At 34.2% G+C, this 14,688-nt stretch overlaps 1 protein-coding gene across 2 annotated transcripts in view; it reads left to right on the top strand.

Annotated features, from left to right (window-relative positions):
• LOC121382879 (slit homolog 2 protein-like) overlaps positions 1 to 13,905 on the top strand; it is a 149,360-nt gene extending 135,455 nt beyond the window's left edge. Inside the window, exons 30-36 of one of the 2 annotated variants that reach the window (XM_041512553.1) lie at positions 15 to 231; positions 638 to 777; positions 2,571 to 2,664; positions 3,409 to 3,464; positions 7,150 to 7,620; positions 8,171 to 8,371; positions 10,414 to 13,905. In XM_041512553.1, coding sequence (XP_041368487.1) covers positions 15 to 231; positions 638 to 777; positions 2,571 to 2,664; positions 3,409 to 3,464; positions 7,150 to 7,620; positions 8,171 to 8,371; positions 10,414 to 10,643 — 1,409 coding nt within the window. In that variant the 3' untranslated portion in view covers positions 10,644 to 13,905. Of the gene's footprint in view, positions 1 to 14; positions 232 to 637; positions 778 to 2,570; positions 2,665 to 3,408; positions 3,696 to 7,149; positions 7,621 to 8,170; positions 8,372 to 10,413 lie in introns of both variants that reach the window. The other variant, XM_041512552.1, reaches the window with a different exon arrangement.
• The last annotated feature ends 783 nt before the right edge of the window (positions 13,906 to 14,688 follow it).

Raw genomic sequence — 14,688 nt, 5'->3', positions numbered from 1 at the left:
TTATTCTCTGCTAGGTGATCCTGACCCACTGGTTGCTGAGAAGTGCAATGTTTGTCTCAAGAATCCCTGCAAGAACGAAGGACAGTGTCAGCTCGTGGACTTCAAAAACTTCACCTGTGAATGCTCACCTGGTTTCCATGGCAACCAGTGTGAGAGTAAAATAGATGCCTGTTTTGGAAACCCATGCAACAATGGAGGACGCTGTGAGGTTGTGGAGTTTGGGAGATTCAGGTGAAACAAACGTGTAGAATTTTAGCTAAAACTGGGTAAAATTAATGAACAAGATATGAATTAGTGGAATTTGAACTCTTGCTATATGAATTCAGGTGATATTTAGCAGTCTGTGGTTCCCTATGTCTGCGTGACATTTAATAACATGGTTTTGAGTGTCCGTAATAATATGATGCTAAAGTTTTACACCTCAGGATTAGATTTACACAGAAGTTGAGTGTGTACCCTGGCATGTTCTGGACACATGGACTCACGGACTCACCCAGGACAGAATAATTTACACATAATGTTTTAAAATGTCTTGTGTGTATGTGTGTATTGTTTCAGATGCCCCAATAGCTGATGTATTTTTTGTGTTGAGGTGTTGTTAAACATCTTTTCCATTCTATTCTGTTCTATGTTTCAGATGCAAGTGTTTGGATGGTTTTGAGGGAGACCGATGTGAAACAAACATTGATGACTGTGTAACACACAACTGTGTGAACAATGCAACCTGCGTTGATGAAATTGAATCGTACTCCTGTCACTGTGCATCCGGCTTCATGGGTTTGTAATCATCTTACTTCATATTGATGTTTAGACAGTAATACAGTGTAAGATACAAAATATGTTTATTTCTAGTTGAATGTTTTAACACCACACATTCCCCCAGACATTATTTTGATTCATCATCCATATGCAGTATCAGCATTGTCATGAAAGCTTCGTTAAGCTCTCAATATAATTGCAATTTGATTTGGTGTGTAATTAATTGTATTTTAACCCTTTTGTAATTTAATTACGTTGTGACATGTGATGGTGCATTGTTGCACTATGTTTGATGTTACTAAAATGTTCATTCGTCATTCCAGCACAGACATGAAAATGCAGTTTTCATAGTCTATTTGAAGGCACAGTAATTGTATACTCAGTCTTTATAGCATTTTAATATACTCAGTCTTTATAGACTTTAGCAGTAACTCTGGACTTGGGTAATTACGAATAGGTAATCTCGGCCTGGTAATCAGCCCACATCTAATTGTTACTGAATGCAAAGAAATATTACTGCTTTACAAGCTTTGTTTACATTTGGGTAGCTTTAATGCTATTTGCAAACACATGGATAACAACTTATAGCCGAAGAAACAAACACAACAGTTTCTGACAGTTTTGTGTGAAAAGTTAATTTTTTAACAAATATATATATTATATACAGTTGATCAAAGTATTTTTAGAAACCAATATTGCCGGTGTTTAAGACACAGCAAATGACAAAAGGTTTTAACATGTTATTAATATCTGCACTATATACTATAGCATGTTGATTTCTCAAGGGTTGTGGTCTTTCTAAATTTATATATTAAATAATAATTTTTAAAAATATACACAATTTAAAAAAATATATTCAGTTCTTTGGGTATCGAATAATGAATATATATTGCTTGTAAATAGCATGTGAAGATACACAAATGTTAAAGTTTGTTTTGTTTAACAACACCACTAGAGTACATTTATTTATAAATCATCGGCTATTGGATGTCAGACATTTGGTTCATTTTAACATAGTCTTAGTGAGGAAACCTGTAACATTTTTCCATTAGTAGCAAGAGATGTTTTTATATGTGCCATCCCACAGGTAGGATAGCACATACAACAGCTTCAATCATGTTGCACTGGTTGGAACAAGAAATAGCCCAGTGGGTCCGCTGAGGGGGATGTAAGCATACCTTGTAAAAGATAGCAGTAATATTTCTTTGCATTCAGTAACAACTAGATGTGGGCCGAGATTACCAGTCCATAGTTACCAGCATTCTTTATAGACCACAAGTACCTGTGACAAGTACACTCAGTCTTTATAGACTATTAGCACATTCAGTGTTTTAGTTTATAGACTTGTAAAAATGGTTATAAGTACATGCAGTCAGTCTTTACAGTCTATTTCTACAATTGGTGTTTATAAACTAACTTATGACTACACTCAGTCTTTAGAAGAGGTTTGTATACTCAGTCTTTATATTTTATTAGTTCACCCTGGCAACATTTTGTATACAATCTTTATAATAATTACATTGGTTCACTAATATTCATTGTGATAATACATTATATATACTGTAATGTACCAAATCAGTGTAAGATATTGACACATATATATTATTATCTTAAGGACTGTTGTTGTTTTGAATGAAGATAAATAACTTGTAAGGGAAAAAAATAGTTTTAGAGGAAGAAATGGATTTTGCATTGCATGTAACTATATATAATAGTAGATGTGACATTTAAAAAAAAAAAATTAAAAGCCACACTGTGATAAATAATTGAAGTATAGTGAAAAAACCTAACAGTAACTTGTTTGTTCTCAGGTAAATGGTGTGAAACCAGGATTCCCTTTTGTAAGGCTGGGTACAACTACTGTCTTAATGGAGGAACTTGTGTCTCCATGACAACAGATTACAGGTAAAACTGAGTATTTTACATCTGGTCAAATAGTACTTTTATGTTCTTTATTTACTAAATAATTTTTTTTTCCAGGAAGGCATAAACAGCTTTTATGAAAATATTGAGTGATTAATACCAGCGATTGTTAACGCTAGTTAACTATTTGGCCAACTCACAGCAGTTGTAGATTCCAGGTTGCTGAATGAAAACAAATTACGAAAATATGAAAGTATGAAAGCTGCCATCAGCCTAAAATTAAATAAAAAAGATGTTCATCAGTGTTGCTATTTGCCGAGTCACGACTAGTTTTGAAGATAACAAAACTGAATAGCCCGTCATCCTCACTGCATGTGTGGCTATGCCATTTTCCGAATGGACTCACAGTTGTGTGTCTGATCACTTTAGATGACACATCTCAATTGTCATTAAACCAATGGCATCACAGTTTGCTGAATGTTAAAGAAAATGGCAAAAACTGGTGACCAGGTTTTATATTTACCCAATCCAGTTGTGGAAGCGCAAGTCAGCAATTTACAAGTCGGTGATTAACAGTTGTGTGTGTGGCCACATGTGTAGCAACTAAAGATGGTTTTGTTTGTTGTATGTATATCTTCAGCTTTAAATAAAAGATAGAAATTAAATTAATTAATTAAACTGATTTTCATCACAACATGAACTGTTATTACTAACAACATTGTTCAATAAGCTGATAGTATTGCAATATGTATCTCTAGAATGACAGTGTTGACATTTTGATTGCAGGTGTGAATGTCCTGTTGGCTTTGAAGGCAAAAACTGTTCCACCAACACGGACGACTGTAAGTCGCGTATCTGTCAAAATGGGGCAACTTGTGTTGATGGCATTGCTTCTTATTCATGCATGTGTGCACGAGGGTACACTGGCCGCCATTGTGAGATAGCTCCTGTGCTGGCCTTGCAGCTCAGAGGCTCGACAACGGGCGCCTGCAAGTACCACGACTGCCAGAACAATGGCGTGTGTTACCTGCTATCGGGCATCCGCTCGAACTATCTCTGTAAATGTGCACCAGGTATTAATGCTTTTGTTGTTGCTTATTCATTTAGTAGTGCTCTCTGTCTTAATCAGTTAATATAAGTAATCGTTTTCTTATGAGGAGGACATAAATTGATATTGTTAATGTATTAATATTATTTTCATTTCAACTTAGTTTCATGCTTAGATCTAATTAAGATTCAAGTACACTGTCCTGGGCACCTACCTCAGCTATCTGGGCTGTCTGTCCAGGACAGTTGGTTAGTTGTTAGTGAGAGAGAAGAAGGTGTAGTGGTCTTACACCTACTCACTGAGTCGTTAAAACTCGCTCTGGGTGGTAGTCTGTATTGGACATTAATATTAAAGCAATTTGGCTCTTGTGTTTTAGGGGTGGAATTATACCCCAGTGGTAAAGTGCTCGCCTTATGCGAGATCAGTCTAGGATTGATCCCTGCTGGTGAGTCCACTGAGCATCTTTCTTATTCCAGTCAGTGCTCCACATTCGATGTAACAAAGGCCATGTTATGTACTATCCTGTCTGTGGGATGGTGCATGTAAAAGATCCCTTGTTTGTTAATAAAGTTATTGACAGTTAAAATCCAGTATCAGCTATTACAGATGTGTATATAGATATTGACTGTCTAAAAAACTGAAATCATTAATGTGTACTTTTAATCATTGAAAAGGCTTTATTATGGTAGTTGGTAACAATGTCTACATACTCAGGAATTCTTTATAAGGTGGGTGAAAAAAGTATAAACAGTGTATAAACTTTTTATACTGTGTTTTTTTATTAGAAATAAATATTTCGCTCTGCATCAAAACAAAAACAAATTTTAAGTTTGAAAAGTTACAAATAATGGAACATGGACCAAAAAACCCCAAGAGTCCTTAGAATATGTACTAGTTTATTATACTGTAAGACATAAGTATTTAAATGATGGATATAGCCCCTCTTAATATATTCTCAGACACTAATGATTTAAAACAAAATGATATACTTTGATGTGATTAAATTTACTGTGGCCCTGCTATTGAAGGAGGAGTGTTTTTCATATAACTTGTGTCCGTGTCCGATTGCTTTCCTATCAGTAAGTGTTATTTTATCTTACTTTGTCTATGGCCTGCTTATGTGCAACATTTTCCTACACCCTTTTATTACATAGAAGCTTCTGACGACAGTGACCACTAAAAACTGCTTTCAGCATTGTAGAACTGTGTAAAGTGCATTGGGGTAGTTTGGAATTTATGTCTTGTGTAACAACTGTTTTGACAATTTTGCATTTTGCCTGAGACATAGTGATGAGTTTTGTTGTAGAGACCATTTTGAAACTGAAGACACCTTCTATTAAGTCAGTTACAACATGTTTGCCTAGCTGAGCTTGAATATGATTACTTAAGTAAAGCAATACAATGTGTTTCATAGGGTGTTCAGTCTGTCCACAAAGGCTTTGGGTTCTGCATGATGCATTTATTTACTAATGATAGATTTGAAAGAACAGTTGATTTGGAGAGAAAAAAATATTCAATGTAAAAGTCACATTTGTTGTGGAACAAGTGACTAATACTTGAGTCCATGCACTAACCTTAGATGACCCTTTGTTAAAGAGGTCAAGGTCACAATGTCAGTAGTTACTGTTTTGTTGCCATTCCAAAATTAACTGTTAACAACAGTGGATTCTTTCAGACTGTAAAACCACCAGTGAGTGGCAGAATTTTTCTGATGGTAGAGGTAATCTTAACTTTGTTCCTAAACAAAAAAAATCTCATCTGTCTTTTGTCAAGAAAACTAGGGGATAACTATGTTGTATTTGACCATTTGCATTAACGCCCGCAAATGGTCAAATACAATATAGTTATCCCCATTTTGATTCAATAAATGCACTAAAACAAAATTGTTTAAATAATCTCTTCTTTTTTTTAACGAATGCAGCATTAGCAAAAATCGTATCACTATGATCATGTTTCAAGTTCTCCGTCTTATAAAATAATTATAGGACAAGCAGATTAAAATACGTTTTTTACATGCAATACAACCATTGTTCCTAATTTCATTTTTGCATTTTATTCATTTATTAATGACAATGCGAACCATTATTACCGATTTCACTTATTACGAATACTTGTTATGACAATTGGTGCTTGATAACGAAGATTCATATTCAGCATAGTTGCCGTTATTTACTTCCACATTCCTGTCAGCGTACACACAAATAGCATTTGCATCATAAAATTTAAAGGAACATGCATTTTGCTTCAGAAAAGATTTAATAGTGAAATTTTAAAAGTACATATGGGCAACTAAACAGCAAGAAGTAGCATATGAATTTGTAAATAGGCTCTTGGGGAATCCCCCAAATTTTCAACATATTAGTGCTCGTTTTATTGCCAAAAATGGATTTGATAAGACAATCAAATTTTGAATTATATGCAGAGTGAATTAGAATGCATTTTAGAAACATTATTTAGTTTATTTTACATAGTTTATTACTGAAAGATTGAAATATACTTTTTTAATTATTTCACTCTGGACATAAATTTGATAATAACCGGTAACTCATTTATTATCCTCTATTTAGTCATTATTGAGAAAGAAGTCTTAGTTGTCTTGTATGTTCCCTAAAAAAAAAACCTCCACCCCAAACCAAGCACTTTAGTGGCAGTGACATAACCACTATGCCAGGTTTACAAATGGAAATCAGATGTAATGAATTACAAATGAAGGGGACATAACTGGATTTAATATGGCATTCCTTGCATGCACAAAAGTCTATTGACAGTCACTAAATGATGTTTAGGTCTGAATGGGTAATCTCATGACAGGTTAATCTTTACAATGTTGACCAGACATATGCATGTATTTAGAAGATAACAGCTGTCTAACACCATCAAGGCCATACTCTGTCCACGTAATAATGCATTAATGAAAACGATCACAGAAACATCTAACCTTTGACACAATGAAATTTTGCTTTATGCTTGTTTTTGGTTTACCTGCATTTGATATTTTCCATACTTTCAGCAGTCATGTGGATATTTGTCACAGCTACACCTTGTCTGTAAATACTTGTCTGTAAATACTATCTAAAACAGCTTCTATACACAGAAGGCTTCTGTTCATAGGCTTTAATTTAGTCAATTAATTATAATTATGTGCTTCTTGTTAACATGTGTAATATATATATATATATATATATATATATATATATATATATATGTTTTTAACTTTTATTTACCAGTAATACAAGCACATAAATAGTGCTTTTGAATGATTAATATTAATGGAGAAATATGGCATATTTAAAAAAATTAAATTTCATTTATTTTAAAAAAAAAATTGTAATGTTAAAGCAGTATTAATACAAGTCTGTTTGTATTAGTAATAACAGTAAACCTTTACTGGAATGTGATATAGCATCTGAATAATAATATAAATTTCTCAATACGTCTTAAGGTTATCACCAAGTGAATGTTGCATGCTTGTGCTGCAGGTTTTGAAGGTAAGAAGTGTGAGAAGCTGTCGAGCGTGTCTCTCAAGGAGAAAGACTCGTACATCCAGCTCAAGCGGGTCGACTTCCGACATCCCGTCAACATAACCATCGTCTTCACCACCGACTCTAACCGTGGCATCATCATGTACTCAGGCACCAACCAGCACGTGGCGGTGGAGGTGTTCCGGGGGCGGGTGCGGGTCAGCTATGACATCGGCAACTACCCCGGCTCGACCATGTTCAGCTACAAGCGTGTGGACGACAGCCAGCAGCACACCCTGGAGATGACGATCAAACACAAACACTTCATGATGAGGATCGACCGCAACGGCACGCCACGCACCGTCATCAACGAGGGCCTCAACGACTTCCTCAACATCAAGGAGGACCTGTATCTCGGGGGTATCCCCACAGAGGTGAACACTCTGGCATTCAAGAAGTGGCACATTCGAGACGGGACCAGCTTTAAAGGTATCAAGTTTGGTGAAAAACATCCTGGATATATTTCTAGTCTAAACTTTATACATGTAAAATTGGATCAGTGTTTGACCAATGTAATCCTAACACCACATTTTTCAGTGACTCAATGTTTGTTTTCCGAAATGTTAAAGTGTTAGAAAATGGTAGTGATTAAAATAAATGTTGTGTTAATATTAATGTGGAAAAAAAATTCCCATAATATTCATTATTATTATTCTAATTTTTAGATGTTAGATTTATGTTTTAATGTTTTCATTAAATGCATGGAAGACAAACAGGACCAAATACAAGATGCTTAGTGACTCAAGGTGGCAAACATCGTTCCCAAATTGTTGACGGTGCTATTGAAAGCTATTCATAATTGTTGCAATATGTTATCACTCGAAAGATAAGTCTGTGGAGTTTAAATGTTTTAGATATCAGTAAACATTAGACAAGAAACCCACATGGGCATGCTGGTTGATGGCTACATTTCTATCACATCACATACGTTCATTTTATTTGCTGGTTGTGTGTTTTCAAATTATGTTTTTTTGTGCAGGGTGTCTGAGTGAAGTCTACATCAATGGTAAACAACAGGATCTTCTCTCTGCCCGAGCATCACACAAAATCACCCCAGGCTGTCTGTTTGATCCATGTCAAGGTCACATGTGTCAGCGAGGTCGGTGCAAACGGCGAAAACACAAAGCTGGTTACCGATGTAAGTGCAAGAGAGGCTACTCTGGAGTCCACTGTGATAAAGGTAATAAATATTTTCAATTATAGATACATTCACTAGCAAACATATTTAAACATGTTCACTAGCAAACATATTTAAACATGTTCACTAGCAAACATATTTAAACATGTTCACTAGCAAACATATTTAAACATGTTCACTAGCAAATATATTCACTAAGGTCAACATCATTTCCATATCATTGTTCTGGCTTCATACACAAAATATATACCATATTTAAAGGTTATTTTTTAATATATAGAGAATACTACATGAGTGACCATTGGATATTATTTATCTTATGAGTTGTTTAAAAAACATCAAATGAGTAAAAGCAAGTTAGGTATTTTTTTAAACAAAGAGTTGTAAGATAAATGATATCTTCATTCATTAAAGAATTAACGTGCATATATACCACGAAGGTTTCACGCACGCCTGTCCTGGGCCTAATCTCTGGCCTTTGCCAGTGACTAAGTCCAGGACAAGGGTGGGGGGGGATTGAGTTTGAGGTGGGCGGAATTTGGAATAAGTATTTAGTAGCGTCCAGCGACTGCGTGGACCGACTAGTAGACACCGAAAATGGGCCATGCTCTGATTGGCTGAATTTCGATTCCTTCGGATCTAACTAATGGATACGAATGTAGTACATGTATTCTATTTCTTACATATCCTTACAAAACAAGTTTAAAATAAAATTAAATGTCTTTCCAACTAAAACTTATTACATCGTTTGTGCGGCAGACAGTTAACTTAATCATCACACAGTAATCGCACAGGTTAACAGATCAATAAATTTTGAACATTATGTTATTGGATAGTATGGCTATGCTAACTGGGTCATCACCATGGAGAAAAAATGATCTACAACATATGTTGGAAACTATATTTATCTACAACATATGTTGGAAACTATATTTATCTACAACATATGTTGGAAACTATATTTATCTACAACATATGTTGGAAACTATATTTATCTACAACGGGTAATCTCTTAAACAGGTGTATAAAAAGTTATATTTGATAAATAGTATACAGTTTATTCTTTCATCTTTTAAAAATTTTGGTATGTTATTTTCAATGGATAGTACAGTTGTTTCTTTGAAGGAACTATCTTGATTTTTTGTTTTCTCAACAAAATGAACACACATCCTGCTTTTTCCTGTTTTGTGAAACACTATCTTACTTTAACATGTTTTAAATGTAAAGCATTATACAAATTTAAATATATTTGGAATGACCTTTGGCCGAATTATTTCAACTTTTGTTTGGCCATTTGTATGTAAATTTGTATGTAAGAAAATGTAAGTAAATTGTAGTTTTAATGCTGTAATAATATTTGATTTGCCAAAAACCTTTTAAAATATCTACAAACTCAGGATATATATATTTTTTTAACAACACCTCTAGAGCACATTGAGTTGTTAATCAACAGCTATTGGATGTCAAACATTTGATAATTTGACATCTAGTTTTAGAGAGGAAACCAGCTCCATTTTTCCATTAGTAGCAAGGGATCTTTTATATGCACCATACCACAGACAGGATAACACATATCATGGCCTTTAATATACCATTTGTGGTGTACTGGCTGGAACGAGACATAGCCCAATGGGTCCACTGACAGGGATCGATCCTAGACCGACCACACATCAGGAGGGCACTTTACCACTAGGCTACGTCCTGCTCCTAAACTCAGGATGGTGCCTTTAAACTAATATTTTATTTACAAATAAGAAAAATAAAATACATTGTTTTTGCTCATTATAGAACTAACATTTGTTTTAATAGGTGTGTAATTAACCTTAAAAATAGTTGGTGTATTTTTTTGCCCAAAGTGTTGTTAAACCATTCATTCTTTCATTCATTCATTCCTTTGTTCATTCATTCATTCATTCATTCATTCATCCATCTATCATCATCTATCAATCCATCCATCCATCCATTCAAATTTTAACATGTTAAAAATTATATAATTATATATATATATTTTGATTGTGTAAATTTATGGTAAGTTTTATACATTTTATTCACAAGTGAATTGTTTTATTCTTCTTTATTCACAGCACCGAGCTGCCGAACAATTGTTTTCCGTGACATCTATGTTGACACAAGAACAAGATGCAAATCAAGAGCTAAAATCAAGTATCGGCGTTGTGATGGAACATGTGGCAATCGTTTCTGTTGTAAACCAAAGAAAATCAAGACCCGCAAAGTGAGATTATTCTGCCCTGATGGCCACACCTATATTTATGAACTGCCAGTTATTCGCAGATGTGACTGCAACAAGTGTTAGTGACAAACTCAAGGAAAATAATAACAGTTTTTTTTATGACATGTTGTGCATAGACCTATGGTAACTGGTTTGATGCAGAATACAAAAATGATGGTGTTTCCATAGAAACACAATATGCCATGACCTAATTTAGTGTTGCCAAGATTTCATGTGACTGTATTTGGCAAATTTACAGTTCTCCCAACTACGCAAGGTCATGTGAAACATTTGTTAGTGTTGAAATGGCACCTCACCTGACATGTTGACAGTTTTGTTAAATCCATTTATTTAAGCCAAAGAAAGGTTGTGACTGAGATACAACTACAATTTTGATTGAAACCCCTTCAGGATAAGTAGAAGAAGTGACAATAGTGACGAAATGTGTGCTTATTTGTTATAAATACTTGTACATATCAGAGATATATATGTGTGTATATCTATATATATCACGGTATATCTCTAGACATAGACTGGTCCTGTTGCTGTTGTTGTCCCTGCTGAAATCACCTCACACCACTAAGTTGTCTTGATTTGTTGCGACAGCCACGTACATGTATGGAGAAAGCCACATGGTCAGCCCACCTAGTGTTGTGAACAGACGTGCTGACAGTTTAATGTTCTTATTCTGAACAACACCAATGTATACAGGGCACACAATTTAGTGTTCAGGTTGTTTATTCACATTTCACAGCTGTCAATACAGTTACATCCTGTAAACACTTGATTGCATCCTGTCACCATTTGATGCATCCTGTAGACACTTGACTGCATCCTGAATACACTTGACTGCATCCTGAATACACTGATGCATCCGGTAAACACTTGAATGCATCCTGTCAACATTTGATGCATCCTGAATGCACTTGGTTGCATCCTGCAAACACTTGGTTGCATCCTGCAAATGCTTGGCTGCATCCTGCAAACACTTGACTGCATCCTGTCAACATTTGATACACCCTGAATGCACTTGGCTGCATCCTGCAAATGCTTGGCTGCATCCTGCAAACACTTGATTGCATCCTGTCAACATTTGATACATCCTGAATACACTTGGCTGCATCCTGCAAACATTTGGTTGCATCCTGCAAATGCTTGGCTGCATCCTGCAGACACTTGAATGCATCCTGTCAACATTTGATGCATTCTGCAAATGCTTGGCTGCATCCTGCAAACACTTGGCTGCATCCTGAAAACATTCTACAAATATGTGACTACATTTTGTAATGAGTGGAGAACTTGATTTGGAAGAACGAAATGTAAGACTGAAAATAAACTTCCGCTGTATGGTGTCAGGAAGTAGGAGCTACTAATTGTGTGTGAAGCAAGTGGCGCAGTTCATAATGGAATGGACAGCTAACAATTCAGATGGTGACAACTATGTTATGGCATTTTTGTTGTGTTTTTTCAAGCATTTACTCAACTGGTTCTCACACTTGTGAGTGTGTTGTCTGCTGGTTATGTTTTTGTTTTCGTTCATGTTTCCATATATATATTATAGGCAGTATGTTCAGATGGCTTTATTGCATTGTGATAGACTTGAAGCATGACCAAATATTTTCTTGAACAGTTCATCATTATTGCCCTACGTAACCCATCCAGAAAACAAGCAACGCATGTGACCGTGACCACTTGTAATATTGTCACAAATGTCACCTGTTTGCCTCTCTTTAAGACAGTTCACACGGCATACTGGGTAATAAAAACTAGATGTATATTAAGCTAGGTAAAATCTAGAAAGAAGGCGCAAAGCTTCAGAGTTAAATTAATAAATATTTTGTAGTCTCAGACTCTTTCAAGAATTTCAGATCAATAAATCACAAAGTCTAGGTTTTTTCACCATTTATATCAGTACTAAAATAGATATTTGAATCATGCTGAAATGTCCTGTATGTGTATTTTGTCACCTATCCCAACATCCTGTGCAGTGTCAGCTATGTTTTTTTGTTTTTTAAATACATTCTGTTGAATGTGACAGTTCCAAATTCTGACTAATCATGAGCATAGGCGTTTACTGATCTACTCTGCCTATAAATACTGAAAGATACAGTACATAACCTGACTGTCTCTGTTGGGTAATGATTAAGCCATTGGACTTTGGGCTGCCAAAGAACAGGCTTCAAACCCTCATACCAGCTCCTCCCACCCAGAGCGGTGAAGTCTATTACAATGACTTCTCTCACACTAAACAGTAATCATTAACCATTAACCATTGATTAATTGAGATCCTGCCCGGACAGCCCAGATATCTGAGGTGTGTGCCCAGGACAGATTTCTTCAACCTTACAAGTTTGGATATAAACACAAAACATTTAAGATGAAATGAAATACACAGGTTCATTTGAACAATTTGGTATGGATACCTTGGCTTGTTCAGATTCTAAGTAATGTTAAACAAAGAGACAATCTTAACAATCAGTTGTTCATAATTTATACGTTTACAAATGATATAAAGTTTAAAATATCACTAAACAAAACATGAAGCAAGTGAACCTGTAGTAAGCATCACCATTCTAGCATGATTACATGCTCATTGTTTACTTTTCATTAAGAAAATGTTGTATACATACTGTTTAATTATAGATAGTAAGATTGTATTAGCACTGTTTAATAAAATATCAGTAAGAAAATGTTGTATAAGTACTGTTTAAAGAGACATACCCTAGTTTTTAAACACTAAGGCTATTGTAGTCGTTTTTGATAACTGAAATCATGCTTTACTTAGATTTTATGGTTTAGATTATCAATTTCCCTACATTCGAAGTGTCTTTGGTCAACCTGGTGTTTTAATATCACAAAATGTATTTCTCACATTTTTAAAAACGCACGTACGTCTGAGAAGTAACAGTTTTAGTCTTATTTTTAGAGTGTATTTCACCAATTTAAATCACAGACTCATATTTTACTCAATTGTAACTTTATCCAAATGTGTTACATGTTTGTAGATTAACTAAACTTAGTGTTAATTTTTACAGATTGGAACTAGCGTCTGTCCCTTTAAAAAAGAATCCGTAGAAAATGTTTTATAACTTTATAAGGTTGTTTAACAAAAGATCAGTAAGAAACGGTTATATAAGTACATGTACTATTTGATATAAAATCAGTAAGAAACGGTTATATAAGTACTTGTACTATTTGATATAAAATCAGTAAGAAACGGTTATATAAGTACATGTACTATTTGATATAAAATCAGTAAGAAACGGTTATATAAGTACATGTACTATTTGATATAAAATCAGTAAGAAAAAGTTCTTACTGTTTCACTGTTTAATGAAAGTAAAATGTTTTATAACAAAAGATCATAAGAACTTAAGTACATGTACTATTTGATATATCAGGTTGTTTAACTAATATAAAATCAGTAAGAAACGGTTATATAAGTACATGTACTATTTGATATAAAATCAGTAAGAAAAAGTTCTTACTGTTTCACTGTTTAATGAAAGTAAAATGTTTTATAACTTTATACGGTTGTTTAACAAAAGATCAGTAAGAAGTACTACAACTATTTTTTAAGAAAAAGTTCTTACTGTTTCACTGTTTAATGAAAGTAAAATGTTTTTAAATTTCAATGTATCAGTGCAGTACTATTTAGAACAATATATGCTATATGTGGGTTGTTTATTTATGTTTGAATGTGTTTAACTCCTGTGTTTATAACAATTATTTACTATCATGTAACTATTGCAATCTAGACTGTGAAACTTCCTTTACTGCTATGTTTCATACTGTTTATCATAATCTATGAAATATTTATAAACATATACGCATTGCATGCTATAAGTTAACTTAAAAAATGGACTGATGACATTTAAACCATGTTTTGTCATAGATTTATTGTCTCTATATATACCTCATTGTAAACATTAAAGACATATTCATTTGTTTTACCGATTTCCACCTATTTACTCTGTCATTCATTCATCAAAGAGATAAGTAGTATGAGATTAGCATAAAAACTTTCAACTCTTCCTTATAAAATTATGTGTTTAGCTGGTAAGCAAGATGATTATTATGCAATGTATCAAATTAAACACTTTGCTTGCAGCATTTTTACAATGATAAC

This window comes from Gigantopelta aegis, chromosome 10, assembly GCF_016097555.1.
Source record: "Gigantopelta aegis isolate Gae_Host chromosome 10, Gae_host_genome, whole genome shotgun sequence".
NCBI classification, from domain to species: domain Eukaryota; kingdom Metazoa; phylum Mollusca; class Gastropoda; order Neomphalida; family Peltospiridae; genus Gigantopelta; species Gigantopelta aegis.
This window is presented reverse-complemented; position numbering and strand designations above follow the sequence as displayed.